Here is a 25,074-nt window from a genome sequence, read left to right as displayed (position 1 = left end):
AAAAACGATCAGTGCAATGCATGTTTTGTATATAAAAGTAAAAAATGAGAAATAATTTATAAAAAAAAATTTAATGAATAAAACACACAGATAGAAATTTAATATAAAAAAAGAGAAACAAAGAGAAAAATATAAAAAATTAAAAATGGAAACAAATTGTCTAGTGAACACAGAATGAGAATGGTGTTATACGAGACAGCATTAAACGTATTATTGTAATGTATGATCTTTTCATTTTATTTTATTTTGAGATATTAAAGAAACCTATAAAAAATGGCTGTGGTTTGATCTTCTTCTCTTTAAACATAGTCATGCTGTCATGTTTAGACACCTTGATTGGTATGCAGTAGTACAATTTTAATTTAAGTCAATTCATTTATAGTTTTGAGTTGGATCTGTCTCACGATTGGGCTGAACGAACTTTAAATAAGAAGAGGACCTAACCAAACATTTTTCTTTAAAAAATGTTTTTTGTGCTAAAACAATTCTGGGCAAAAAAAATCGTCTACGGTATGCCTCTAATTTTTTGTTTTTTTTTTAAGCTTCACTTTCAGCAAAATTTTAAGCACAATAAATACTCGAGTTATATAAATTGAGTGGGACTGTTGTAGCAACACCCTCTCTAGCAAACAAACTTCGTTTTGACACAGTCACAGACACAGACACCACCTTATTTTGACAAATTTGACACTGGCTTTTTTGTGATGGAGTTGCCGTGCCGCGCTTTATCTAAAGCAATATCGACATGAACAAATTTTAAATTTTATTTCGTTTTTGCACATCAAAATGACTGAACAAAACACACAAAAAAAAGACATCCAAATCACAAATTATTCATTTTCGAACACCGTAATGTTGACAAGAGACATAATATTTTCAACATTAAAAAGGACATTACTGATCATACTTTATTTAATTTATTTTTAGAAGCGTAAAATGTTCTATTACTGCATACACTGTACAATTTTACCACCCTAATTGTCCTAGTTTGTTTGCTAGAGAGGGCATTGGTTGGAGTTTTGCAATTGATATAACTCATTCAAAGAATCACTGTAGCGAAACACTAGTGGCCTAAATGATTGAATTGAGTTTTAGGCATCAATACGAGGTTCTAGTGTAAACATCGGAGGTTTATTAGTGGTCCGGATTGGAATCCGTGAAATTCCAACAGTATGCTGTATCTTAGTACTAACATGATTCCTATCGGTCTAGGGACTATCTTTGAAAAAGGGAGGATAAAAGTGTGACAACTAGCAAAATTACTTTCTCTGGATGATTTATCACTAATACAACCAAAACTGTCCTAACATCACTCCTTATCATCACCTGGATTTTCAGCTTTTTCCCCATTTTAACATACTTACACCTTAAGAGAAACCTAAATCGAATTTTAGCGAGTCCGACCATGTATATTGATCTTACGACCTTATCCCTACACATTTTGATAGTCAAGGGACCTGACGCGCCGCTGGGTGCAAGTACAAAGAATTAAAAAAAAAATTAGAATTCACTTGAGTTATTCGCAAGGGCCAGGTAGCGTCCTCAGTGGAATGGTGCAAATTTAATTTCGATTTATCTTCATTCTATTCGGACTCTATTTACCCTTCACTTAGGGCTGAGTAGCAGCCTCAGTCCACAGGCATATTTTTGGTAATAGTGCTAATACATACATCTAAACTATGATGATAAATGTAAATTTTTATTGTGCATAATTATTATTTTCACTTTCTATAGCTTCTATAAGCAAGCATCGAACATTTCACCAATAAAAAACAAACTTAACCAATACACAAAACATAAATAGAATCCTAAAAAATATGAAATCAGCTGACACAACGCACTGCAAGCACTAGTGATCGTAGTGACAGCTGTCAAATAGAGTATTATCTTGTATGAAATGCGGCTTTACAGTTGTATTGAGAGTACCACTTAAGCTTGAAGTACGTTGGCTGACAACAAAACTTTTTTAAACAAAATGACCGCACAAAATGCTCTTTGAAGGAGTATATCGGCACCCAAACTGCTGGTTTCCTCTTCGAACTATCATTTCCATAGAAGTCTTGTCAACTCTCTTGTGTGACTCTATGCGGAAACGTTTTTGTACACGTGAAAAATTTTGACGCGTAAAAATATTTAAATATTTTGTCGTTAAATTAATCCCGAGCAAAGCCGGGTACTACACTAGTAATCGATAAAAAGGAGTGATCGTTCTTCATACTTGTGACTCATCGACTTTAAGGACAAATTTATTTTCGCCGTGATACTTCTTCGTCTGAACATACCACTTGCCTTCGAATTGGTTCAGTTTTGCCTCGTACGTTACTTGAATAATAACAAAATGACCCAAGTTCTGACCTGCATCTCCTGTCCCCTCTTTATACTGTTTTGTCAGTCCCATTCGTTGCGTTCTATCCGAAAAAAACCCTCCAATTGTATATTCACCGACATCATCGCATCCAGATCCACTAACAGTCATTGAATGTGGATTAAATGATAGGTGCAATTGATGTGGTCCATGCCATGTTCCATGTTGATAAAAACGACTTGACCACATGCCTGTTTGAAATGCATTTTTTACAAGTGCGTACTGTTGATGGGATAACTCAGAGTTGACGAATTCTGCATGGTTTTTCCTTGGTCGACCCTTATGTTTATGGTGACAACAGTAGCAAAGAAAAATCGATGCTCCTATGCCTGTACAAATCCCCATAATAGCTAGGAACTGTTTCAAACATTCACTACCAACACAATTTGATTTGCCACCTGAAGGACAGAATAATTTGTGGAAAATGATTTCATCTCACTCGAAAAATAGTTTTCATACTGTTGTTGTGGTAACTGCTTCTATAGCCTCCGCCACCACCGCCTCCACCACCTCCTCCTCCACCTTGGCAATTTATTACAATTGCAGAGTAGACAATGAGAAAAAGCACATAAAAGACTCTACGGTCGACGTTATGCATTGCTTATTAAAACCGAGATAATTCTGGCCAAATGTATATTGTAGGTACAGAAGTCAAAGAGTGTATTAAAATCAACTGTAGTCAAAAGCGTTTCACTACTTTGGCTAGTCCTGAATCTTTGCAATCACAGTAATACAAATCGTATATTTTTAAACTAATCTCCAGATTATGCATACAAAAATTAGCCGATGCACAAATACAAGTTAAAAATTTGCTTGCAGCTTTGGTTTGTACATGTCTTGATTGTCTAAATACTTCTACGAACTAAACATTTTTAGAATTTTTTTTTGACTTGTTTTCGATGGCATAGCACTAACGAATGTCGAAAATGAGAGCGAAAGTGTATGTATCTGGATGATTCCATATAAAAATAGAAAGTTGTATCGTAGTCAGTTGTATTAAAAAAGCTATACCATTAGGATGACCAAAAAATTGATCCCGATCGTGTATCAATTAGCTTTCTACATTAACGTGTCCTTCAACCTCATTTTGGCTAATAGATTTTCTATACAAACTCGAAACCAATGTTTCGTTGAAAATCATGTAATATGCCATATAGACAATTTTACGAATATATCAACGCGAAACGTTTTTTTCGTTGTTTTTTTCGGTAGACCGGCTCCTATAGCCGGCATATATATAATGTGCATATTGATATGCAGTTTGTATAAGTTCCTAATATGATGTCATTTATATATATCAAGGCGTCACCTTAGTAAGGCACCGTGACGCAAGTCCTGACCCACTGAAAAAAATTGAAAAAGAAAACATTTCCGTAGGACTGAGGAACTTTTGCCACCCCAAATTATTTTATTTGTATTCAAATTTATTCAAATTATTTTTTTTCAAATGGTCCGCGATTCGTGCAACAGATGGCTGAGGTCAGCTACCATAATATGTGGTCGGTCCATCAGAACAAAAATGTTGCAGAGATACAGCACTATTTGAAAGTTGACCATATTTTGAGTGGGTGGTGAGTGCGGACGACAGAGTGGGCTCCCTCCTCAAGTTATTGATAAAAAAATGTTTTGACCACCATCTGACATCACATGACATCTAGACACATTGCACACAAAGTGGATGTTATTTGAAGAAAAAGGCAGATAAGTTCGCTAGAATTGAACGACAAATCGAATGAGCTATAACTCAATAATATCGGAGAGAGCTTATTTTAAAAATTGAAAATTTAATATAAAACAAAGAGAAAAAAAAATAAAGAAGTTAACACAGGACGGTAATTAAACTTATTTAACGTATTATTGTAATGTATGATCTATTAATTTTATTTTATTTTGAGATATTAAAGAAACCTATAAGAAATGACTGTGGTTTGATCTTCTTCTTTTTCAAACTAGTCATGCTGTCATGTTTGTAGGAAGCTTTATTGGAACGCAATAAACCGTGATCCTGTCGCTACATGGATTTTTAATCCAACGAACACATTAAAAAAACACCGTAACTGTACTTTATCGCTTGAAAAAAATTTAATTTGTATTTTTAATACACGTCTAAGTGCTTCTCAAGATTTTCGATGATTCTCGCGCTTTAAAAAAGTACTACTTTTAAGGGTTACCAATGTAAGAAAACCAATCAAAACTGTCATTGACACTTTGTTGTTGATAATGATGTCAAATTTTTATTGTGATTTCAACATTTTCGTAAGGAGATCATTGTGATAGCATAAAATTCTGAATGATTGGACCCGGAATTTTCATTGCAATAGGTAAGCATCGCATAGTATTTCATGGTCGATTCATAGTATATCAAAAATACGGAGTGTAAATAACTTTAACCAAAATTTGAATTTAAATGACAACAAAACATCAACAAACGAAATATCCCCATCAGCTGGTAAAAAATTTCCCATTTAATTTTTATTTAGAGTTTCCGTACTCGAAAAAATATCTTTCTGTACGAGTCCATTCCTACAATGATTTCTTTTAATTAATTTCTAAAAAAAAATGTATAAGGATTTATTAATGGTTTTTCAGCTAAACCTGTTTTTTATAACAACGCTAAACTTTTATTCAAAAAGGCTCTCGATCTATTTAACACAATTTCAGTTTTTTTAAGTCAATTCATTACTAGTTTTGAGTTGTACCAACTGTATCTGTCTCACGGTTGGACTGAACGTACTTTTAATAAGAAGAGGCAACTCGGTGTCGGGGAATCTCGCACACGCGATCATAGTATGCGTCCTTTTACGACATGTAACGAAAAGTCATGACTGTGTGAGATTCACCACTTAGAGGTGAATCTCGCACACCATGAATTTGTGTGGTGTGCGAGATTACCCTACCCCGGCAACTCACTTCAAGTAAAAGTGGTACTGAAACTTGACAGTGCATACAAAATTTTACACTGAAAAAAAGAGTGGGGTGTCATAAATAGCACTTTTGCTTGAAGTGCGTTGGAAGAGGACATAACCAAATATTTTCCTTTACAGTTTTTAACATTCAAAAGTATCGACATATTATACATGTCTTATTTTGCTTACTTCTCTCATTTCTCCATATACTCGTTATGGAGAAATGAGAGAAGTTGGAGAAATAAGTTATGTATAATAAAATGAAAGCAAAATAAAATGATCGAGTCTGGTTTTTGACATTTGAATTTCAATTGTCAAAAACCAGACTCGATCATTTTATTTTGCTTTTACCTTAATGAACCCGTTATTACATTGGCGACGAGTATTATCGAATCCAAACGAGAACGAATAACAGTTTAACCAAAGAAAATAGATCGAGAAATAAACAAAATAAATAGCGCGTATTAAAAGCACAGCCGAAGTGTTCAACACTCACAAATATTATTCCGACTATTTTAATGAAAATAGGTTAGAAAACATAAGGGGCGGATAGCAGCCTCAGTCCACGGGTATATTCGTTGCTATTTGGTATACCACGCTATTACATTGAATTACATACATCTAAACTGGGATGATAAATGAAAATTTTTATTGTGCCATTGTTGCATACTTATTAATTTTTTCACCTTAGTTTTCTATAGGCATTGAATATTTCTCTATTAAGAAACCACGCAATATAAAGCAAACTTAACCAATAAACAGAATGCTAAAAATATGAAATCAGCTGAAAAAAAAAATGAACAAATGGCTACTGCCCGCACCGAATGCTTTTTCAAGTAACATCGACACCCAAAATACTGGTTTCTTATCAGAACCAGCATTTTCATAGAAAAGCGCCATCTTGCCAGCTCTCAAATGTGTAAACATTTTTGACGCGTGAAAATTTTTGACGCGTGAAAATATTTTTAATGCGTACAAATATTTAAGTATTTTGTCATTTAAATAATACCGAGCAAAACCGGATACTACACTACAGTAATTGATAAAACGAAGTGATCGTTCTTCATGTATATGACATATCGACTTTAAGGACAAATTTATCTTCGCCGTGATACTTCGCCGTCTGAACATACCACTTGCCTTCAAATTGACCCAATTCTGCCTCGTACGTCACTTGAATAATGACAAAATGACCCAAGTTCTCAACTGCATCCCCTGTCCCCAATTTATAGTATTTTGTCAATCCCATTCGTTGCGTTCTATCCGAAAAAATTCCATCAATTGTAAATTCACCGACATCATCGCGTCCTGATCCAATAACAGCCATTGAATGTGGATTAAATGATAGGTGCAATTGATGTGGTCCATGCCACGTTCCATGTTGATAAAAACGACTTGACCACATGCCTGTTTGAAATGCATTTTTTATAAGTGCATACTGTCGATGGGATGACTCAGAGTTGACGAATTCTGAATTGTTTTCCACTGGGCGACCATTATTATTATGGTAACAACAGCGGCAACAAAAAATCGTTGCTCCTACACTTGTAACAATCCCCATAATAATGAAGAACTGTTTCCAACATTCACGACCAACACAATTTGATCTGCCACCTAAAAGACAGAATTATTTGTCAAAACTGTTTCGTCGCACTCGAAATATAGTTTGCATACTGCTGTTGTTGTTATAACTAGTGCTGCTTCTATAGCTTCCGCCACCACCGCCACCATGCCCTCCTCCTCCACCTTGGCAATTGATTACAATGACAGAGCAGACAATGAAAAAGAGCACATACAAGACTCTACGCTCGACGTTATGCATTGCTTATTAAAAGGGGTAGTATCTCTAAAAAAGCGAGATAAGTATGGCCAAATGTATAGAAGTCAAAAAAGTGTATTAAACTCAAGTATAGTCAAAAGCGTTTCGAATTGTTCCACAACATATGCTAGTATTGAATCATTGTACTATCGTAGTATAAATTGTACATTTTAAACTAATGTCCAGATGATGTATAAACCAATTAGGCGAAAAAATACAAAGACAATTTAAAATTTGCTTGCAGCTTTGTTTTGTACATGTCTTGATTGTCTGAACACTTATAAACTGAGCATTTTTAGAATTTTTTTTAAACATGTTTTCGATGGCACTAACGAATGTCGAAAATGAGTGCGAAAGTATAGGTATCTGGTTGATTCTATATGAAAATAGAAAATTGTATTTAACGTGGTCAGTTGTATTAAAGCAGGTACACCTTTAGCTGCACCATATAGCAATTAGCATATTACAGGGAGGTGTCCTGTAATCTCATTTTGGCTAATAGATTCTTTATACAAACTTGCAACCAATGTTACCTTGAAAATCATGTAATATGCCATATGTCCAATTTTACTAATATATACCAATGCGAAACATTTTTTTCGGTAGACCGGCTCGTATAACGTTTATATATGTATATTGATACGCAGTTCGTATAAATTCACAATATGATGTCATTTTTATCACAGTTCCACGTAAAAGTAAGGCACCGTGACGCAAGTCCCAACCCGTGACCGAACTTTTTTACTGTTGCTTTCACCAACCCCAACGAGGCATTACACATTAAAATCTGTTAAGATTTGGCTGATATATTAAATCTCGTGCGTCACAAGTGGCAGATGTTGAGGAAATCATTGCAAAGAAAATTTGAGAACACAGAAAATATGTCCTGGAAGAAATACATTCATAAAGTCGAATCATCTGCCACTGTGTGAAATATAATGAAATAGTAATTTATTTTTAATAACCAATTATTTGAATCAATTGTTTATTTTATACTATCCTCTATCCCCTAATATTGAAATTTCAACGCGCTAAGGTTCATGGTACTTTGATCATCATGGACGGCATCTCATCTGATCTATGGAAGGTATGAGTTGATGTCTACTGGGCGTTACTAATGTGGTGGAATGGAAAGCGCCTACCCATCGAACAGTGCCTAGGACCGGACAGTACGAAAGGACGGTTGTAAAGTAAAATGTGTTCTCTCTTTTTAGCCCCGTACGAAGTACTGGGGGCTTATAAGATTAATATGCCGTTTGTAACACGTCGAATTGGAAGCAGACAGTAAGGGCAAAGCATTTGGTTATGTTAATAGATGACGAATCCGCAATAAAAAAAATGTCCGTCCGTCCGTCCGTCCGTTCGTCCGTCCGTCCGTCTGTGACCCCTCTAGCTTGAGTAAATCACAACCTTTTTTGAAAATTCTTTTTTTCCCCGATTTGTATCGACAAAAGTAAGGTCAAGTTCGAAAATGGACATGGTAGGGTCGGCCCTTCCAGAGCTAGGGCCTTATAGGTGTTTTTCAGTCTTTCGACGATATCTACCGAAATACGCACGCAATAGCTGCTTGTGATATATCAAATGAAAGGTATTGACGAGTAGAACAAAGTTGCTGAACATTGTTTTTGGGTAAGATCCAACGTGGGCTTGTTGGGAGAGCTCAAAGGTCGTTACTAGGCCCTAAGTGTTTTTTGCACATAAATCGAGTAAATCTCATCCGATTTTGCCAGATTTAGTTTTTTATGGAAGGTAATTGAATACCGAAAAGAACGTGGCGAAAAAAGTTTCAAATTTGGTCCCTTGGACTAAGGCCGCTACTCGGCCCTAAGTGTTTTTTGCACATAAATCGAGTAAATCTCATCCGATTTTGCTAGTTTTTGTTTCATTTGAGAGATAATTGAATGCCGAATAGAATGATGGCAAAAAAAGTTTCAAATTTGCGCCCTTGGACTAAGGCCGCTACTCGGCCCTAAGTATTTTTTGCACATAAATCGAGTAAATCTCATCCGATTTTGCTAGTTTTTGTTTCATTTGAGAGGTAATTGAATACCCAATGGAAGGTTGGCAAAAAATTTTGGGTTTCTAAAATAATGTCGTAAATTGTTGGTTTCATTTGAGAGGTACTTCGCACGGGCTTTCGTAATTGCGCTATGCGCAATTTTAAAAATGAACACTTTCAGTAAATTTGACCGTGCCCAACTTGACTTGCATTTTGGTAACAGACGCATTAGAGGGTTGTAGACGTATTAGGGTTCCGGGCGTATTACGGGTACGGACGTATTATGGTTACGGACGAAATAGGATTACGGGTCGTACGGGGCTAAGTCGCAGCAAACGCTCCGACTGTTCTGATGCCTTGTTTTCTACTTCTTGAAAATTGACAATTAGTTTTGGTTATAAAACGGGGCTCACCCATTCGGCCTAATTATGTACGTCTAATTTCAATGAGTACTAATGTATGTAATTAATTCAGACCCAATAAACCTAATCTAATCTAATCTTATGTTATCCTCATAATCTGTCATTTGTGACGCATTTTTTTTTGCTTGGTGTCGAAGCTATGAGCGTCACCCAGCCGATAACAGTTCTTTTGTAAGTGGATAAAGTGACTTGCGTCACACATCCACTGTGAGTGGTTTTTGGAAGATGTTGACTTCTCAAAACATTTTGCTGATTATTATTGCTCGTACGAGGGTGAATCGTAAAAATTAAAATCGACACACTCTATTGAAAAAACAAAGTTGCGATATTTCAACGCTAGTTGGGAATAGGCTATTTCGACCTGTGCGTTACCGTAGCAAACATTAACTGCAGTCTAGTCGATAAGGGCAAACGTTTACCAAAATCAGTTGCTCAAACAGCACTTAAAATTCTTCTAAACTTTTTCTAACAAGAAGAGACAAAAAAATTTTGCCTAAAAATTTATGTCTCTTCTTGTTAAAATACTTTTAGAAGTATTTTAAGTGCTGTTTGAGCAACTGATTTTGGTAAACGTTTGCCCTTATCGACTAGACTACTGTGGATTCGGCAGCTTTATTTGAATAATTTGTGATTGTTGTGTTTTTGGTGTGACCCACGGTGTGCCTGAACCAAATTTAATCAAAAAAATTTGCATCTCTGATTTCTCGTCGTGTTTTACTTTCTTCAAACCACTTTTGTTCGAACGGTAGAGTGGCGCAGCGGGCGCTTTTCGAAATAATGTAAAAAATTAGGCGTGTTTCATCGATTTCCATACATTTTTACGAGGTACTGAAAGTGGCGAAAAAAAATCTTCTCATTTATGGAATCTGTTGATTGAATGTTGTTTGTGGACACAAATTAAACATTTTTTTGTATGGTGACACCAATGGTAAGCCGATAGATTTGGTATAAAACTCCCTTCAAACACGTTCTGAACGTTATAAAAAAACATGAAAAACGTATACTTCGACGGCAGTTATTTCGAAATCTGTACATTTCCCATTGGTGTCACCATACAAAAAAATGTTTAATTTGTGTCCACAAACAATATTCAATCAACAGATTCCATATATGAAAAAAGTGAAATACGAAGAGAAATCAGAGAAATTGATTAAATTTAGTTCAGGCACACCGTGGACCCCTTCGTCTTAGATAAAAGTAATTTAAAATCATAGGGAATCTTCAAGTTGACGAGAATTTAGTCTTTGGGTGACATCCATCAGTCCCCTTTCTTAATTTAATCTGTTTCTGGTGTTCTGGTAATAAAGACATTACTCGTTTTGACTATGTTATACCGTGCCATACGTATCCTCGCCTTAGTCTTAGTAGTTTCTGGTTTTCATATGTGACCCAAATGGAACTGGAAACTCTTATTGTTTAGGATTAAAATGGCCAAATTTTGGAATTTCAAATACTTATGAGATTATGCACAAACGAACAATTTCCATGGAATCACTTACAACCCGACAACACAATCGGACTAGAATAGAGTAAGTAATTCGTTCTCGCATTATTCGTTCGTCCATCCTGAAAACATGTGGAAGCATAATAAACGCATACTAAGCTAGCTAACCTTAATCTATAGCGAAATGGGATTGGATTCAAATAGTACTATTTTAAAGCACTTGCTCGTACTTTTCGTACATTTTTATCGAAACTCTAAATTGAAATCGTACTTAACGAGGATATGCAACGACCACCGTATGCAATTGAACGTTGAACGAATAAAATAGAAAAATCCAAAATTTAAATTGAAAATCAAAAACATCCACATGCGATGTTCTCCTGTGGCATAATTTATTCAAAACGACTACAAAACCTTTAAAACTTTTGCTTCCATTTTTCTTTTTGCTTCTTGTTATTCCATAATTTTGCGGAGATTCAAATTTCTTCACATTTTCCGTAACAAAATAAATTTCTTTTTTCATCTCGGTCATTTTCAATGATTTTGTTGGTTTTTTGGCTTAAAAAAGTAATGAACTGGTGTGTGTGTGTGTGTGCGTGCCTCCACTCTCCACAAACATTTTGTGAATTGTCACTGTTCGATATTCGATTCCAGCGGCCGAAGCCTCTAGGCCACATAACTGTATTCATCGCCGGCGCTCGGAGTTCGTTCAATATACTGTTTATCGATGAGCGATTCGATGCATTTTTTTATCATCGGAATGCTGGGCGCAAAGCTGACTCTCGATTGCGATAATATCTGTGGCCAATGAGAAATTTTCCATTGAAATTATCATACAGACACTGACCTACCGGTACCGGTTCACTCACCTCCTGGATCAAAGCGTTATGTTTCAAAATCTTTCTCGATTTCATTATTCGCACAATTGCCGCCTGAAGATACAATTTCCGGTCATCGTCGACTGAACTCAGCGTATGTTCGACTTCTTGTGGGGTTTCTTTTTGGAGAGCAGCTGTGATTTTGAACTTTGTTCGCTTATTTGAATAGTCCAAATTCAATTTAACTTCGGTGTCGTCATCGAGTGCTTCGGACGAAGCAATTAATAATTTCGCCTCCAGCAATCCCTGCAAATGTTTCTGGAAAGTGTCCGCGTTCAATTGCAGAGTTTCCTGAAAAATGATTGTTAAATCGTCAAATCGTTCAATTAGTCCCTTCCCGTTGTTGTTTTGGAATGGTTGGCGTCGAAAGTACCTGCATCTCTTTACAAGTCATTTGATTGATTGATTCAAACAACAGCAGCATTGCCATCTGATACGTTTGCATTATGATAATGTACTCCTTGTTGAGGTACGACGTTTTCAGTTCTCCGTGACACAAATGGTGCAGCCAGGTCAATTTACGGCCGTTGAAGTTTAGGTGGTAAAAGTTTTCGTACTGAAAAGCACGTTCAATCAGAAAACGAAACGGAATCAAATGAACCGCATATTACCATTCGAATGGACCGTTCGAACTCCTGCGGTATGGAGAACGGGATAACAACCTGAGTGGGACCTAACGGCCAAGCACCAGCCTGGAGCACTTTTATTGACAAATTAACACCTGCCGGCGGAGAAAAGTTTAATTTTAGCGTTAGTCACGATGGTCGCAAAGGTGACACCAGGCTCCACCAGTCTTTTACCTATTTCACCGCACGTTTCTTTCAGATAACTATTGAATTTGTTGTTCAGATCGGTCGATACCGATATGTCCGTGAACATCCTATGCAATTTGTTTGTGAATTCATAGCCGCAGGCTTGCTGAAATGTTTTAGCAAACGTGATACAGTGAGCCCGAAAAAAGGGTTTAGCTGTCCATACCTTTAGCCGATTTATCATCGCTTCTTCAGCATCCATACTTTGCGACAGTTCGTGTATCAACCGTTTCGCCAACATTCTACTGTAAAATTTCTGATAAACATCTTTGTCCTCGATGTACTTGAATATGGTGATGCTGTTGGTCAGCTTGCTGTCGATTTCGTTTTCAGTGCTTTTCGATTTTTTCAGAAGGCTATCACAATATTTGGCGACCTAGGGTGTGCGAGAAATTGGTGTATTTGGATGGTCGGCGGTGGGAGGAAGTCGAAATCAATAATTCTTACCAATTCGGCACTTCGACACGCCTGTTTCTCATTCATTCGTTTGTTAATAACACTAGCGCACGCCTTGTCCAGCGCACTCAAAAACAGCGGGTCATTCTTAAATGTGTGAGCAATCAATTGTTCGTATTTGTGGTGGACTTGAAGCATATTTTCGACGAATTGAATATGAATCTGAAAACGAACGGGATCGTTACATTGAGACTGAAATTTGTCGGCTATTTGCATCTCGCCAATTTACATTTTCCCCTTTCAGCGTCGAAATCGTTTCGGTGCCTTCGTTTTTGATGTGATCGAGGAATATTTGGATGAGATTTTTTAAACCGTCCGGAATCGGTTTCAGTAAGATGTACATATTGCTCAAGTCGGCGCGCTTCTCTTGCGAAACCATCTCTTTACACTCCGAATATAGGAAGTCCAAATGGTCGGTGATCATTCGTTCTTCACATTGTTTTCGCAGTTTCGATATGGAGCTGAAATATTGCAAATGCATTAGTCGCTAATCATACGGCGTGTCATAGTCAGAGGTGCTGCCACAGTTAAAGTTGGCAGGAGAAAAACAAGGGGAAATGTTGCTTATGACACCGTCAAGTTTTTGAGTATTATCACGATCACTGGCCAAGCTTCCAATTTTTGTTGACCAGCAGGAGCTCAGATGGAAGTAATTTTTCGGCATTAAGAGTTCAAGAAAAGGTCATGCCCATTCGAGTGCCTTTTGATAAAAAACTTACACCGTCTTAGCTTCCTCATGGCTGGAAACAAATGTAGAAAATGACTGAACGATTATATAATCTGCCGTGTCTTAGGCAACAATCCCCAACTTTTTCCAACTTCGAATGATTTGATAACAAAACCATCAGTCGGAATCAATGGAATCGTTGGTCGAATAATAATACAGACTGATCATCCTACCTGTTGTGTAAATATTTTTGAGCTCGCTTGTTCTCATCCTCCAATTTTTTGATCAATTCTTCCATGTATTGACTAACCGAACATGTCTGCAGCAGTTTAAACGCTTCGACCCTATAAAATTCGCCGCTTGCTTCCAGCATCGGCGTTTCGAACAATTCCTGGTACATTTTCAGATTGCCTTTCTTCTGGTAGTCTTGGACTTGCACGAAACTATGAATCGAGCCGCGTAACACCTCGTCGAATGACGGATTGAAATTGGAACCGATTCGATCTTCTTTAATTCCGTTCAGAATTTGTTTGACCAATTCATCGCCTAACGACTGTATCATATACACTCGCCATATGTCCAGGCCCAGTTCGCCGATTTCCATCAGTTCTTGTGTTTCTAAGCTGGCGTTGCCGTAGATTATTTCCGCTTCGGACATTCGTTGCTTTTTTATGTGTTGTTGATTTAAATACCTGTAAGTGAGAGAGTGAATTGGGAATTTGCTGAGTAAAAACTCTTGCTGACGGATCGAGATACCCAACAAAATTCAAAATTCAACTGAGGGATCATGCAGGCCCGGACTGACTACCCAAAGTCGGTTCAGGCGATAGCCTTCCAGAGGTTCTAGAGTTGTTGGAGCTACAACACCTCAAGTCAAATTTTCGCGATTAGCCCGGTCCGCCAATATGGGCATTAAAGACGTCACACGTGCGAAAGCGACGAAAGATATAGTCACGCATGGTTTAGAAAGTTATAAAAATAGTCATTAGACATCACGAACGTTGTCTATAATTACACTTTTCGTCGTCACAGTGCTCGAACTGAACATCCAAGTGACACGAACGTGTGTGATTGATACCGGGAAAATTTGATAATTTCTGCTCATCTGACTTGTCATCTGTCATTGATATCGTCGACTAAATAATTGATAAACTCTCTCAGAGCCAGGGACAGATACGTTTTCTGTATGTGAATCTGACGATTAAATTTTTCTACAGCGGAACACTGGTCTAGCTAAATAGTGACCCTTTGTTCTTGTCGGCATACAAACCAAAAATAATGCAACTCTTCGGTAAATGAAAAAAGGATAACAGGATGGAGCGAGCTTCAGCGCTCACCAAGAAGCCATACCCATCTTATGATTAAATTAGATTTGAAAGTTACAACGGTTACAACTGAAAAATCCGACTTGAATATGACTCATGGTCCAAGCCGGATTTTTCAGGGTATTTAAGGAGTAATGATATCTCTAACTTAACAGGCCTTAGTGTTGGTACCGGTAAAAAAATATTCTTGCATGGTCTGAAATCATAAATTCAACGACTCTGACACGAGGCCATTTGGAACAATCAATTGATAAAATCGCAATGAAACCCACGTTTGGTTACATCTAGAGATAAAAGCCTGAAGATAAAGAGATTACGCGGATTAACACGATCAAGAACTCGTGAATGCTTCAAAGAAAGTTAAAAAAGAAAAGAATCATGTGACGTGACAGTTAGCTCGTCTGCTACGGCTATGAGCATCACTGAAACAAATTGTTCGAAGACTGACAAAGCACAGATCAACTTAAATTCGAATGATCTTGAATTTATGCATAAACGGTGTAGTCGACTGACAAAGTATCCCGCGTACCCGTTGAATCCGTGGGTTTTCCGGTCACATGCATTATATACGAGACAGATTGGACTTACTGGTATAAATAGTTGAGATATGAAATCCCTTTGCTGTACTCATTCCAAGCGGTATAATATCGTTGCAACAATGAACCAGTAACATCATTAGCGCCGCTATCCTCATCTATCCGCCCAGGCGGGGCAACTTGTGTGGCTAAGAAATTCTGCACATGATTTTCCAAGAACTGTTTTGTTTCCTGGTAAAGTCTGTCGGCGAACGGTACTGGATACGCCACACACAACGCATACACATCACTGCAATATGTGAGCGAACGCAAAACGAATTGAGTGTGAGAGCACGTCAAAGGGAACATCAATTTATTTACCCGAAACGGTGATTCCAAATACTTCGATCCACCTGTGCTAATGTGATCACTTCTTTCACAGTTTCTCGCAGACTTTGCCATGTTTCGTCGAAATTCACGTTTTTTGGTTTCAATGACATATTTTCTTAGCAATTTCCTTATATAGATCCACGTTCAAGGATGTCTTCTGTGTACAGTTCCAATAGCAAATATTTACGATTGATAGTGACAGACAAAGTCTTTTGTGTATTTGAGTCCGATTCTGTTTGTAATAGAGAAAATAAGACGATTTTACCGATTGATATACACAATTTGAGTGACGGTGCAAATTCTATAATTAGGATTTTTTGACTTTGTTCTTTTACTTTTCGTCGAAATCCAAACAACAATTAAATTACTGCGTTCATAACACTCTCGTCAACCTCCAACATCATAGAGATGATAATATGTTGGGGAAAAAAAGCATTGAGCTTCAAATTTCACTGCGAAAAACTCATCTGTTTCGATCGAACTAGCTACCAGATGATGCACATTCGATTGCTAACATACAAACGAAACACTCACACAACTTTTAGGCTCCTTTCCAGCACCATAAACGGATTCAAATTCGTATAATTTTGGAATAGAAACCATTCACTTAGATCGCGAGAAAACAATTTCACTTTACCTTTCAAAGAGAATTAGGTTAACACATCAAAATGACTGTGTTGAAGTTGTCTTTGTGAGCCATATATTATAAATGGCGGTGCCGTTCGGAGGTGATATTTGAATGGAAAATTGTTGTTTTGGCGGTGTGAAATTGTTATTTCGTGTTTTTCTTTGTCAACGCATTACCATTCGAAAATGAAAGATCAACTGTATGTCATGTCAGTTGAAATAATTGACTTCATTTTCCGAGTGCACTGAATGCACATAAAATTCACTGGAATTTTATGGAAGTGAACTAGTGAGTTTTGAGATCAAACGGACATGGTCTAACTGATCCAGAAGTCATTGGTTAACTGAACCTGAACCTATAAGGCTTACTGAACCTGAGCTCATTGGACCAGTATTCATATTTTAACTGATTTAGAAGTCATAGGCTAAGTGAATCATAAGTGATAGGTTAACTGAATGAGAAGTTACTAGTTAACTGAGCCTGAAGTCATAGCCTAACTGAACCTAAAGTCATGAACTGAACCTGAATTGATAGGTTAACTAAGCCAAAAGTCGTATGTTAACTGATCCTGAAGTCATACCTCAACTGAACCTGAAGTTTTGTCGTAACTGAACCTGAAGTCATAGGTTAACTGAACCTAAAGTCATAGGTTAACTAAACCTACAGCCATAGGTTAACTGAACCTAAAGTCATACGTTTACTGACCCTAAAGTCATGAATTGAGCCTGAAGCAATGGTAACTGAACCAGAGAAGTCACAGGTTAACTGAACCTGAACCTATGTTATAGATGAACTGAACCTATGCCATAGGTTAACTAAACCTATGTCATATGTTAACTGAACCTGACGTCGTACGTTAACTTAACATGACGTCATAGGTTATCTGAACCTGACGTCATAGGTTAACTGAACCTGATAGGATCCGAACCAAACCTAGAAGATTTGGTTTCGGTCAAATTTACATTCATTTGTTGATTTGTTCAAACATGCTTCATCAAGAAAAGTCACTTTTGTTTTTTATCTATTGGTTCATTACAATAATACAAACCTTCAAAACTGAAACCTCTAGTGAAATGAAGAAGAAAAAAAACGGAAATTCATTCAACGTATTAACTGATTTTTATTTATAATATAACAACATCGGATGTGTATTCAGGCTATTCTTACCATTTTTAAATATTTATTTTTTGCTGAAAAAACTTAAAATAGAACCTTGCTTGGAATTGGCATTCGGCGGGGAAGTTTTCTTCTTCTTTGTAGTCTTTTCAGATACTTCAGCTGGTTGAACTTCTTTGGCTGCTTGGACTGGCTCGGCAGCAACCACTTCAGTTTCGTCTTCGGAACAGGAATACTCTACGATTTCATTTTTTGTCACTGCAAAAACAAATGATTTTTCTTAGCAAACTTCGTCAGTTTTTTTATGGATTCGCTGGAAACTCGAGAAAGAGGAGAAGTAGACATACGAAGATGAAAATCCAACTAATAAAAAATTATCACTTTGAAACAACATAACTGCCAAACTTTCCCAGATAAGGCAGACCTAAAACTGTGAGAAAACATTTTCCGAAAGACTGCCGCCATCCATTTCAATCAATTCAGAATTTGTTGCCAAACAGAAATAATTATTGTGACAAGGTTTATCGTAAAATCGACTTTTTCGAATCGAAGTTGATCAATGCGATCAACTAACGACTCACCTAAATATCCTTCTTCATCTTTGAATGTACGCGAAACGGTTTTTTTGGCTTTTCGTCGTTTCCCTTTCTCTACTGCAGCTTTTTCGTTTTTGGGTGGAGTTTTGTTTTCCTTTTCTTTGACCGGAGAAGCCAGCAGTTTCCTTTGCTCTTCCTGATTATCTGTTTGTAAAAAAAAAATTAAATAAAATCTCGACACCTTGTGGAGTCAATGATTGAAGGTATACCATCGTCATCGCTAGAATCTTCCATTTTAACGATGCGGCTGAGCTTAGACTTTTCCGAAATTTTCTTTGTGATTTTTTTGAGTTTCTTCGTGTCCTGTGGAGTTCCCGGTATCTCGTCACTATCGCCATCTAAAAACAATTCAGAAAATCAATCTATCACTATCTGTTCCAAGTTCCGAGGTCGGTTCTTACCATCCACATCAACGATCGATCGCTTCTTGTTAGTCTTTGCACTGACTGGTTTTTTCTCTTCTTTTTCCACTTTCTCGACCGTAGGAACTTCGTCAACCTCCATCGAAGAGTGATCATCGAACATGTTGGACGATTCTTCCTTTTTCACCGGCTTAGGCAATGCTTCCTTCTTAGGCTGTGCACCAGCAGATGAAGACTTTGAGAAAAATGAGGAAATCGATGACTTGCCAGATGCCATTTTCGGAGTTTTGATGGGCTGAAGAGATAGGAAAGTTGCTAGGAGAAAAAAAAAACACAAACGGCTCATCGACCAACCTCTTTCTTTTTGGGTGACTGTTTTTTCGGTGTTTCCTTTTCCGTTTTAATATCAACATTTTGAGGTTCTGGTTTCACTTCCACTTTCTTAACTGTTTCACTGGCCGAGAACATTGATTTAATGCCCTTCTTTGAAGTGGCTGGTTGTTCATCATCTTTTACGGATTGAATGGGAGGTGGTGACTTATCTAAAATGCAGGACCAAAATGATTTTCAGTAATGGAAATGGGATGCAAGAGTTCCCTGATGACCACATTAAGGCTTTAAATCTTGGACGGGTTTAAGGGAAACTCTTCCGTGTCAAACAATTCAACACGCTCTAGAAACGTGACTGGTTGAACTTACCAACAATATCACGTTCAACATGTTTAGCTGGCAGATTAATCCTAAAAGAAACTGGGAATTTAGTCATTGCAGTGACGCAAACCGCAATTTGTTTACCATTTGCATTCATTCGGCTTGGCGACATTCAGACGTTTCACATTCGATTTGCTAGCCAATTCGATGCTGTACAGGGAATAGCAGGATTTCTCAAACTTTTTTTGGACGAAATCCAATTTATCTTCGGGTAAAACCTGTTGACAATAATTTCAAGTCACTTCGTTGCTTTGTGTTTCTGGTAATTGCGACGTATTTTTTTCACTCACCGTAATGACACAGTTTCCGCTATTGTCCACACCACGAATCAAAAACTCTTTGTTCAACGTTTGATTTCGATTCTTTTCGATCCATTCCAGTAAAACGGTCTCACTGTCTCTGTGCGATATGTTCCAGTTGTTGGATACATCGGAGATGTTAACCTTAAACGAGAGCGAACGGATTTGTATTGAATTGTCAGTGAACCAGTTGACGGAGTCTGTACCTTTTTATCGGCATCACAAATCAAATGGGTAATTTCATCGAAACAAGCACCCTTTAACGTCTCGTTCATTTTACTTTGGGAATTTTTTGTATTATTTCTATTCTGGACTCATCAACTCCCGCTAAATACACACTGTACACAAAAACCACTGACAGCTGTCGATTGTGGTAAAGCAAATGCTAACAACTTTGAAAATAGAAAAAGATTTTGAAATGGTAAGGCAGTTCGATGATGGCACAAACATTTGAAATTCTTTTATGTCGTCTTTCAGTGTACTAAGCCAAGGTTCTAAGCTTTGAAAAGGTGGTTGTTATTGAAGAATACATATTAAAACAATTGAAGTAAAAGATTTTGCTTCAATCTGTGGAAAATATTTAGATAAAACCAGTTGATAAAAGCAAGTGCCACTGTATCCAGATATCGGAGAGTCGCATTTCATTGGATAGTAGCAGGCCCGACAGACTTCTCGGGCAATCTGCTTAGATGCAGCATAAACTTATTAAAGGACGCAAGTTCTGCTCGGAGGAGGCGGTAAAATAAGAATTTTAAGTAAAATTCCAAGGGCGCATCGGGATGACCAGTCCGAGGCTGAATATAAGTTCTTTTATTAATTTGTATGTCCTAAAACATAAAGTTTCCCAGGGCCTAATATCAAAATAATTTTTTTTTTTAATCTCCATTGCGAGAAAATAAAGAAGTCACACTTTACAACGAATACAATCCAATTGATGTTATTCAATCCACATGCGATTTACACGTTATAAATACATATAGTTACATACGTAAATGTCGTAACATTGGTAATGTATGTGGATTGAATAAGGAGAATTGGATTGTAATTGTTACTTCTCATTTTTCCTCGCATGTAGTAAAATTTTGACAGTTGTTTCCGAAATGACTATACAAAGACACTGGTTCTTTCCTTCTCTTTTGAAGGCTGAATCATCAAGACTGAAGTAGACTTCCTTATGAGACGGACAGCTCTAATTTCATCTGTTATTAACAACGACGACCAATATAAGCGGTAAGCCTAGGTAAAATATGTCTTATAACACAAAATGTATGGTAAAACAAACGAAGTAATTGATTTTGTAACGACCTGTTGAAAATGGTTTGATCAAAAGAAGTAATAGATTCGATATCACTCTATTCGCGGATTTGAAAGCTTTTCAACAATAAAGTATTAGAAATCTATATACTGAGCTGCTCCCATAAGATACTTAAACTCAAAATGCTATTTGTATTGACGGACGGCCACACGTCTAAAACAGCTGTTCTCGAGTTATAGAGGAAAGAAATGACTATTTCTACCATTTGACTCCTGGCGGTGAGCAGTGAGACTCTAATGCAAAATAAGATGTATAAGAAAATGATTAACTCATCTCCTAGCACTGAACCACCCATCTTAAAACTCTCGTTCTTGGTTCATCTACAAAATGCACTATGCTCCACTAACAGTTCTGTTACAAAACTGTTACACGAAATAAGGATTAAAATTTTACGCTTCTCATCAATAAAACACGTATGATAAACCACATCTGTTCAACTTGTGCGCAAGACCGCATTTTATTATGCGAAGGAAATTTATTTGAAAAGATAACATTCGAGGGAAATGTCAAATTAGAAAAATTTTTGTAAATATTTTCATGTACACAAAAAATATTGGTAAAACGGGCAAGTGTTTATATCGCATAGACTAACAAATTCAATTATGATTTTACGGGAATTAGTTAGATTGTCGTCGCAAAACCGAACGCTGTATTGTTATTTGATATTAAGTGTATGGATTTTTCTTCTAATAGCAGGTGAGACAAAATATTAATTTTCGGTCTTCGATTTTCTCTGTAAAACAAACATGAAACACACATAAACAAACTATCGAAAATCTCTTTCCGATTTGAGAATCGGTATTTGTGCTAGATACTAGACGTAAACACTGATGAGATAAGATAATAGTTTTGTCGATTTAGATTTACACTATGTCTAAACTTGGTTCGCTCTTGTAAAATGACTAATCGACAATGGAACACGATAGAATCGTGAAATATTTAATCTCCGTAACTTATGTGTTTTACTTCTACGACGTGAAATTGAGAATTCTTTGAAGCAACGCACTCCAATAACAGGCACAAGAACAGATTTTTTTTGCGTCGTAGAGGCCTCCTATTTAATTCTGGCACCATCCAAGAACCTTGGTTGTCTGAAGCGAATGTTTCTTAACATGCTTCCATACGATGTAAGATGACATTTGTTATCAACAGGACAACTAAAATAAGCGATGAACTCTGGAAAATAACGTCTTTATGGGAATTCTCATGTTAAAACTAATGAAGTAAAAGATTTGTTTCCACTTGTTTGAAAATAGTTTGATGGAAAAAAGTAAAAGATTCGACCATTATACTGGTGACACAATGCTTGCCTTCTGTAAAAGGGTAACGCAGATATCTATTTATGATAGAAGTTGGACAAGTTGCTTAATGAGATAGATTTTCAGTTCATTCACGCGTTGACCGCTTCTCCAATTTTCACTACCGTAGACAGATTACACGACCACAAACACAAGCGATGAATAAATTGATGTTCATCGGTTCAATTTTCTATAGCAAAAACTAAAATATTTCTAGGAATGTACAAGTACATCGGCGCTAATAACTTCCAGTCATTCCTCACCGCTAAACAGTATAACCACTTCTTGCGAAAAGAAGAATCGTCACGAATCCAGAAATATCAACAAGACTGTAACCCAATACAGACGATAGTACGAAAAGAGGATGGGGGCATTTTAGATGGATGGAATTTGCAGGGAGTATTGCTACTGACACGACATGGTGACAGAGGACCGATGAGTCATGTGAAAGGAATGAGTCTGGTGGATTGTGGCCAGGAAAACGATCCACTGCTCAATAAATACAAAACGTTTCTAGCCAATTTAACGAATGGTGCCACAGGAGCTACAAGTCATCCGACGTGGACAAAAATTGGTCCGTTTCATAGTTTTCCATTATTGCCAGCTTTCGCGAAGAGTTGCATGCTAGGGCAATTAACATACAAGTAAGTCATTTGGCGGTTATTAACGTTGTCTAGTTAATAATTGGAAGAATTTGTCGGTTCTTTCAGGGGTATTGCTCAACTACTTCATGTTGGCGATGTTATGCGACAAATATATGGCAATCAATTAGGGTTATTGGCAAAGCCGTTCATGCAACGACAACCTAACAACACATCCCAACCGAATTTCATATCAGACGAAATAGTTGTATATTCCACTAGATACAGACGCACCTTTCAATCAGCAATGGCACTTTTGTATTCCTTTCTTCCCACGGACCGATGGCAGTCGTTGTCGATTAGGGAAAGTCATAGCCTAGCATTTTGTTTTCTGGATTGTGCTTGTCCGCAGGCAGATTTTTTAAATAATCAAATGGAGAAAGAGACTGTACAGCAATTGTCGAAGCATCCCACCGTGGCAGCTTCAGTTCAGTGGATCGGAGCGAATCTTTTGCAGAATCCTTCGCCGAAACTAAAAGCGATGGAAGTTAGAGATGCTGTTTTGTCGATTATTTGCCATAACGCTGCATTTCCCTGTAAAAATTCCTTCAACGTGAATGGAGAAATGAGTCGTCAACCGGCTAGCACAACTGATCCATCTGAGATAATAAATATCGATCAGGATGATGGAGGCAACGACGCGGGAGTAGAAATTAATAAATTTGGCGAACACTCCGATTCGTCGGAAACGGAGACATTATCAAATGGTTGCATAGAATCTAATCATGTTGCAGCACTTTTATCGTATACGAACTGGCAGGGACAAAGAGAATCTGAGCATAAATTTACCAAACATCAAGGGATACTAAGGGCGTATGGAATCATTAGGAGCATAGTCAATTACATGTTGAAAATGGTGTCTGGTGATAAAACGAAATTTGTTTTATACTCTGGCCATGATCGAACCATACAGTTCCTGACGGCAGCATTAGGAATCAAAAGTCAAAATTACATTGTACCGTACGCAGCGCGTGTCATATTCGAAGTTTACAAAAGTGATAAAGAGACAGAATTCTATTTTAGATTGGTGTACAATGGCATCGACGTGACGCGAGAAATTGATTTTTGCGAAGGGGGTAAAAGCTTACGAGTGACGAAAGACAGTAGAGGCAATAAGGCCGATTTATGTCCGATTGAAAATATCATTCGCTTTATACACGACGATTATTTTACCACTTTGAATGCGACTAATTTTAAGGATGCATGCACAGTGCAGAAGAAAAATGAGTTTTAGATAAAAATTATCATGTGAATATCGTTTATTCAGATCGAAAGTAAAGAATGTTATCCATGTTATATATGCGTTTGGTTTCTTTGCGTAACCTTAAACGATGGATATATTTACCTAAATTTCCCGAATTTTCCCAAGGATAATCCCTGCCTTAGACATGTTAAAAATGTTCAATAACATACAGACATAGAAATTCTGTTACCAGTTTCATCTGTTTTCGAACTTCATCATATCAAGATCGTCCCCAAAACGGAGTGCTAGAAGAAAAGAGGGGCCTGTCGAAACAACTTCAGTTTGTATTCCGCGCAATGATTATTATGGAATGATAAAACAAATGATTTGAAAAAAAAACTTCCGAGTAAGATGACGATTGAGCGGAGACGAAAATCGTCGCTTCCGGATTTGTGCAACAATAGCATCATCGTCTCCCCACGAATTTTTCCGCTGCTTTTTATCGTCTTCGTCCATATCTTTGGTGATGAGCGGTCGATTTCTTTCGAATATTAGTGATTTGTAGAACAGAACCACACAAGACACTGTCTTGAAGACAGATGGTTATTGATGGATTAAAAGCATATGTGCGTAACTATTAATTTAACTTGTCATTTCGAAAAAATGCATTTCTCTGTTTAATTGTAACACACATTCTGAATAAAACATTCAGAGTTATGTGCAACCTCACTCTACTACCGTAAAAACCATAAATCCGTTGGATAGTTAGGAAAACATTTCTTCCGAAAATACAGGCCACGTTAGTAAAATTTAGACATGAATTTGCTTCAGCTGTTTTTCAGCTGGTCCATTCATACAAAAAAAGTGCTCATAGCTACCTAAGGCTCTGAACAGGTCAGTTGAACCTGAAACCTGAACTTGAAAGCC

General features: G+C 37.1%; 5 protein-coding genes across 10 annotated transcripts; 1 reads left to right on the top strand and 4 right to left on the bottom strand.

The window, feature by feature from the left end:
• Positions 1–1,827: 1,827 nt before the first annotated feature.
• Positions 1,828–3,319, bottom strand: LOC119070851. 2 transcript variants are annotated; one of them, XM_037175363.1, is made up of 2 exons: positions 2,825–3,319; positions 1,828–2,763 (listed from the first exon to the last, which is right to left on the bottom strand). In XM_037175363.1, exons 1-2 carry the CDS (start codon positions 2,961–2,963, stop codon positions 2,213–2,215), a joined length of 690 nt encoding a protein of 229 aa, XP_037031258.1. In that variant the 5' UTR covers positions 2,964–3,319; the 3' UTR covers positions 1,828–2,212. The 2 variants fall into 2 exon arrangements, with proteins under 2 accessions (XP_037031258.1, XP_037031257.1); XM_037175362.1 differs by having other exon boundaries at positions 1,829–2,763; positions 2,822–3,318.
• Positions 3,320–6,235: 2,916 nt separating this feature from the next.
• Positions 6,236–7,368, bottom strand: LOC119070849. Of its 3 annotated transcripts, none has more exons than XM_037175360.1 (3): positions 7,309–7,368; positions 6,946–7,149; positions 6,236–6,885 (listed from the first exon to the last, which is right to left on the bottom strand). In XM_037175360.1, exons 2-3 carry the CDS (start codon positions 7,091–7,093, stop codon positions 6,335–6,337), a joined length of 699 nt encoding a protein of 232 aa, XP_037031255.1. In that variant the 5' UTR covers positions 7,094–7,149; positions 7,309–7,368; the 3' UTR covers positions 6,236–6,334. The 3 variants fall into 3 exon arrangements, with proteins under 3 accessions (XP_037031255.1, XP_037031256.1, XP_037031254.1); XM_037175361.1 differs by having other exon boundaries at positions 6,946–7,153; positions 7,330–7,354; XM_037175359.1 differs by lacking the exon at positions 7,309–7,368 and having other exon boundaries at positions 6,946–7,173.
• Positions 7,369–11,295: 3,927 nt separating this feature from the next.
• Positions 11,296–16,684, bottom strand: LOC119070825 (cullin-2). 2 transcript variants are annotated; one of them, XM_037175325.1, is made up of 12 exons: positions 16,533–16,684; positions 15,990–16,230; positions 15,682–15,918; positions 14,002–14,460; positions 13,331–13,562; positions 13,093–13,263; positions 12,812–13,021; positions 12,634–12,751; positions 12,445–12,554; positions 12,207–12,389; positions 11,825–12,124; positions 11,296–11,753 (listed from the first exon to the last, which is right to left on the bottom strand). In XM_037175325.1, the coding sequence occupies exons 2-12, from the start codon at positions 16,106–16,108 to the stop codon at positions 11,622–11,624; spliced, it is 2,271 nt and encodes a 756-aa protein (XP_037031220.1). In that variant the 5' UTR covers positions 16,109–16,230; positions 16,533–16,684; the 3' UTR covers positions 11,296–11,621. The 2 variants fall into 2 exon arrangements, with proteins under 2 accessions (XP_037031220.1, XP_037031221.1); XM_037175326.1 differs by having other exon boundaries at positions 16,488–16,655.
• Positions 16,685–17,722: 1,038 nt separating this feature from the next.
• On the bottom strand, positions 17,723–20,077 carry LOC119070834 (nucleolar protein 58-like). The gene is made up of 9 exons (XM_037175344.1): positions 19,917–20,077; positions 19,702–19,854; positions 19,496–19,629; positions 19,400–19,440; positions 19,055–19,242; positions 18,740–18,995; positions 18,548–18,676; positions 18,324–18,482; positions 17,723–18,000 (listed from the first exon to the last, which is right to left on the bottom strand). The coding sequence occupies exons 1-9, from the start codon at positions 19,983–19,985 to the stop codon at positions 17,807–17,809; spliced, it is 1,323 nt and encodes a 440-aa protein (XP_037031239.1). The 5' UTR covers positions 19,986–20,077; the 3' UTR covers positions 17,723–17,806.
• Positions 20,078–21,346: 1,269 nt separating this feature from the next.
• On the top strand, positions 21,347–24,260 carry LOC119070832 (2-phosphoxylose phosphatase 1). 2 transcript variants are annotated; one of them, XM_037175338.1, is made up of 3 exons: positions 21,347–21,721; positions 22,541–22,967; positions 23,034–24,260. In XM_037175338.1, the coding sequence occupies exons 1-3, from the start codon at positions 21,628–21,630 to the stop codon at positions 24,196–24,198; spliced, it is 1,686 nt and encodes a 561-aa protein (XP_037031233.1). In that variant the 5' UTR covers positions 21,347–21,627; the 3' UTR covers positions 24,199–24,260. The 2 variants fall into 2 exon arrangements, with proteins under 2 accessions (XP_037031233.1, XP_037031234.1); XM_037175339.1 differs by having other exon boundaries at positions 21,595–21,721; positions 22,720–22,967.
• Positions 24,261–25,074: the final 814 nt, after the last annotated feature.

The sequence above is a fragment of the Bradysia coprophila genome, assembly GCF_014529535.1.
Source record: "Bradysia coprophila strain Holo2 chromosome IV unlocalized genomic scaffold, BU_Bcop_v1 contig_106, whole genome shotgun sequence".
Taxonomy (NCBI): domain Eukaryota; kingdom Metazoa; phylum Arthropoda; class Insecta; order Diptera; family Sciaridae; genus Bradysia; species Bradysia coprophila.
The sequence above is the reverse complement of the archived record's forward strand: the minus strand, read 5'-3'. Positions and strand labels throughout refer to the sequence as shown.